The 2,790-nt window shown below is 51.0% G+C and overlaps 1 protein-coding gene across 1 annotated transcript in view; it reads right to left on the minus strand.

Moving 5' to 3' along the window:
• The window catches only part of GALNT12 (polypeptide N-acetylgalactosaminyltransferase 12), a 36,319-nt gene extending 35,193 nt beyond the window's left edge, over positions 1–1,126 (minus strand). Inside the window, exon 1 of the mRNA XM_083519400.1 lies at positions 556–1,126. Within this exon, the coding sequence (XP_083375526.1) occupies positions 556–950 (395 nt within the window). The 5' untranslated portion in view covers positions 951–1,126. The remainder of the gene's footprint in view (positions 1–555) is intronic.
• Positions 1,127–2,790: the final 1,664 nt, after the last annotated feature.

Genomic DNA, 2,790 nt, shown 5'->3' on the forward strand with positions numbered 1-2,790 from the left:
TAATAACACTTGTAGTCTAATGGTGAAATTTGGATACAGTGGAGATGAAAAAGATTTGGATTATTATAAAAGATGCAGGAGCAAATGATTAACAAGAGGACCCAAAAAGGGGAGGAGAGGGAAGTCCAGGGGTCTTGTTTTTATGGTGCATGTTGGAAATCTGTTTGTTAAATTTTAATATGAAAACCAAATAAATAAATATTTTAATGCTGGGATTGAGTACCCTTGAGTACCCACAGGAAAAAGGAGCACTGGTTTAGATTTTGTCTGGAGCTCACCTCCCATACACGCACACACCCACCCCTGTGCTCTAAGTAAGGTGGCCATTTCAGGTACCTGAAGAAGCAGACTCTCCAGTGCAATCACGGAATTGTAAAGTTGGGTGGGTCCCCTGAGGGTCATCTAGCCCAACCCCGGGCAACGCAGAAATCTCAGCTAGATCCTATATTGACAGACGGCCATCCAGACTTTCCCCTGCCCCACCTCTGCCTCGACTCCCCTGTTTCCTTCGGGCACTGCCCGTCCCTTCGCCGCCCTCCCCTCCGCCTCACTCACTGGGGGTGGCGGCGCTCCGGCAGGCGGCGGTGCAGCGAGATGCGGTCGCTGAGGTAGATGTTGATCTGGTGTCTCCGGATGCTCTCCTCCTGGAGCCGCTGCTCGGCGGCGCTCAGCTCCAGGCGCACGGGCCGGCCCAGCTCGCCCAACTCCGCTTCCCTGCCCAGCGGAGGCTTGTCGTACACGGGCCTGCGCAGGAGCCGCCGGGCGAGCTCGGCCGGCTGCTGCGAGGGCAGCGCGACTCCGCCGGCCTCGCCCAGCTCCGAGTCCGGCAGGCCGCGTTGCCACAGCAACAGCCAGCCCAGCGCCCCCGTCGCCGCCACCAGCAGGGCCGCCGCCGCCAAAGCCAGAGGCCCTCCCGCTCGGGACACCCGCGACCGCCGGACCCGCCGCATCTCTGCAGCGCCGCCGCCCGAAGCCGGCGCTGGCCTCGCTTGAGGAGCGCGGGGCGGGACCCGAGGAGGAAGGGCCGCCCCGCCGCCGCCGGGCCCGGAGCGAGGAAGCGGCCTTCTTTGCAGGATGAGGCGGCGCTGAGGGAAGGAGCAGCCGAGGTGCCTCAGAGGCCGCGCGGCTCCTGGCCTCGGAAGTTTGACAGCTCGCCACAGAAAAACCAAACACAAAACACGCAACAAAACAAGAAAAACGAACCAGACTTCTTCGCCTGTTCGTTTATTTAATTTTTATACCGCCCTTCATCTCAGGGCAGTCAGCGACAGAAATAATAATAATACATGAGACATAATAAAAACCCAACCAAAAACTCCGTACCCCACCCCTCCCACAAACACATTTAAAAAACCAGATTGTCAATTGGCCTGGTTGAAGAGAAAGGTTTTTTCGCCAGGTGACTAAAGGCTTGCATTCCCCAGGGAAAGCATTGCACAAGCAGGGAGCCACTGCAGAAAAGCTCCTGCTGCCCTTTGCACCTCTGTCAAAGATGAGGGTGGAATGATAGTTGTTGGGGGTAGTGGGGGATGCATGCGGATAGTTTTCAGCACAACCCGGAAAAGAGAAGTGAAACCCCACTATTTTCAACAGGGCCTGTTTCCTGACCAAGTGTGTTTGCAATCCTATGTGCCCCTTGTTAAGTTGTGGGTGAACATATCAGATGACACAGCAATTCTTCAAACAGCTCTTGTTTATTCACAGGCCAGAACAGAACTGAACTGAAGGGTTCAGCCAGCCTGCTTATATAGAGCTCCATTACAACACAACAGTAACCATTTTCTGTAACTATCCAATCACTGAACGTCACTTTCAATCCCTTATTTGCATATGTGGACCTGAGTGAAAACTATCTACAGTATCCCCCTGCTGGCCCAGGGTGAGAACTTCAGTACATAACACCCCTAGTTCCAGGGACGGTTTCCAAGGACTCACTTCTGAGTGGAGAGGAGTCCTCCAGATATTTATTTAATGGTGAGGAAAATCCTGGAAGGTTTTGACAAAAAGCTGTTTCCCCAGTTATCCATACCAAGCCCTCCTGTTGCCTTCTCCTGGAGGAGTTCAGAGGGTGGCAACACAACAGGCCTTCTCTGTGGTGGCTCCCTGCTTGGGGGAATGCTCTCCCCAGGGAGACTCACCAGGCACCTTCATTATGTACCTTTCAGCGCCAAGCAAAAATGCTTCACTTCAACCTGGCATTGGGGCTGATGGACATTCTGCGGCTTTTAAAATGTGCTTTTAAGGAGTGGGCCAATTCTTGGTTCGTTTTCATTGCATTGTTTATTTTGCGTTCTCATATTGTATTTTAATAATAATAATAATAATAATAATAATAATAATAATTAAAAATAAAAAATAATTTATTATTTATACCCCACACATCTGGCTGAGTTTCCCCAGCCACTCTGGGCAGCTCCCAATCAAGTGTTAAAAACAACACAGCATTACATATTAAAAACTTCCCTAAACAGGGCTGCCTTCAGATGTCTTTTAAAAATAGGATAGCTGCTTATTTCCTTGACATCTGATGGAAGGGCGTTCCCCAGGGCGGACTCCACTACCCCCTGTGGGTTGCTTTTCTTCTGTTGCAGACAGCCCTGGGATCTTTGGATAAAGGGTGGTATACTAAATAAGTAAATAAATAGACAAATAAATAAGGCATTGGCCGTGGGAGGGTGGGCTTGTTGGGTTGTTTTCCCTTTTTTTACGTACTTTGCATTCTCCTTTCATACTTCTTTCTGTTGCGGGCCACATCTCACCTTCATCTCAGGATGAAGGGAGTTTACAAAT

This window comes from Podarcis liolepis, assembly GCF_965112155.1.
Source record: "Podarcis liolepis genome assembly, chromosome: 8".
In the NCBI taxonomy this organism is placed as follows: Eukaryota; Metazoa; Chordata; class Lepidosauria; order Squamata; family Lacertidae; genus Podarcis; species Podarcis liolepis.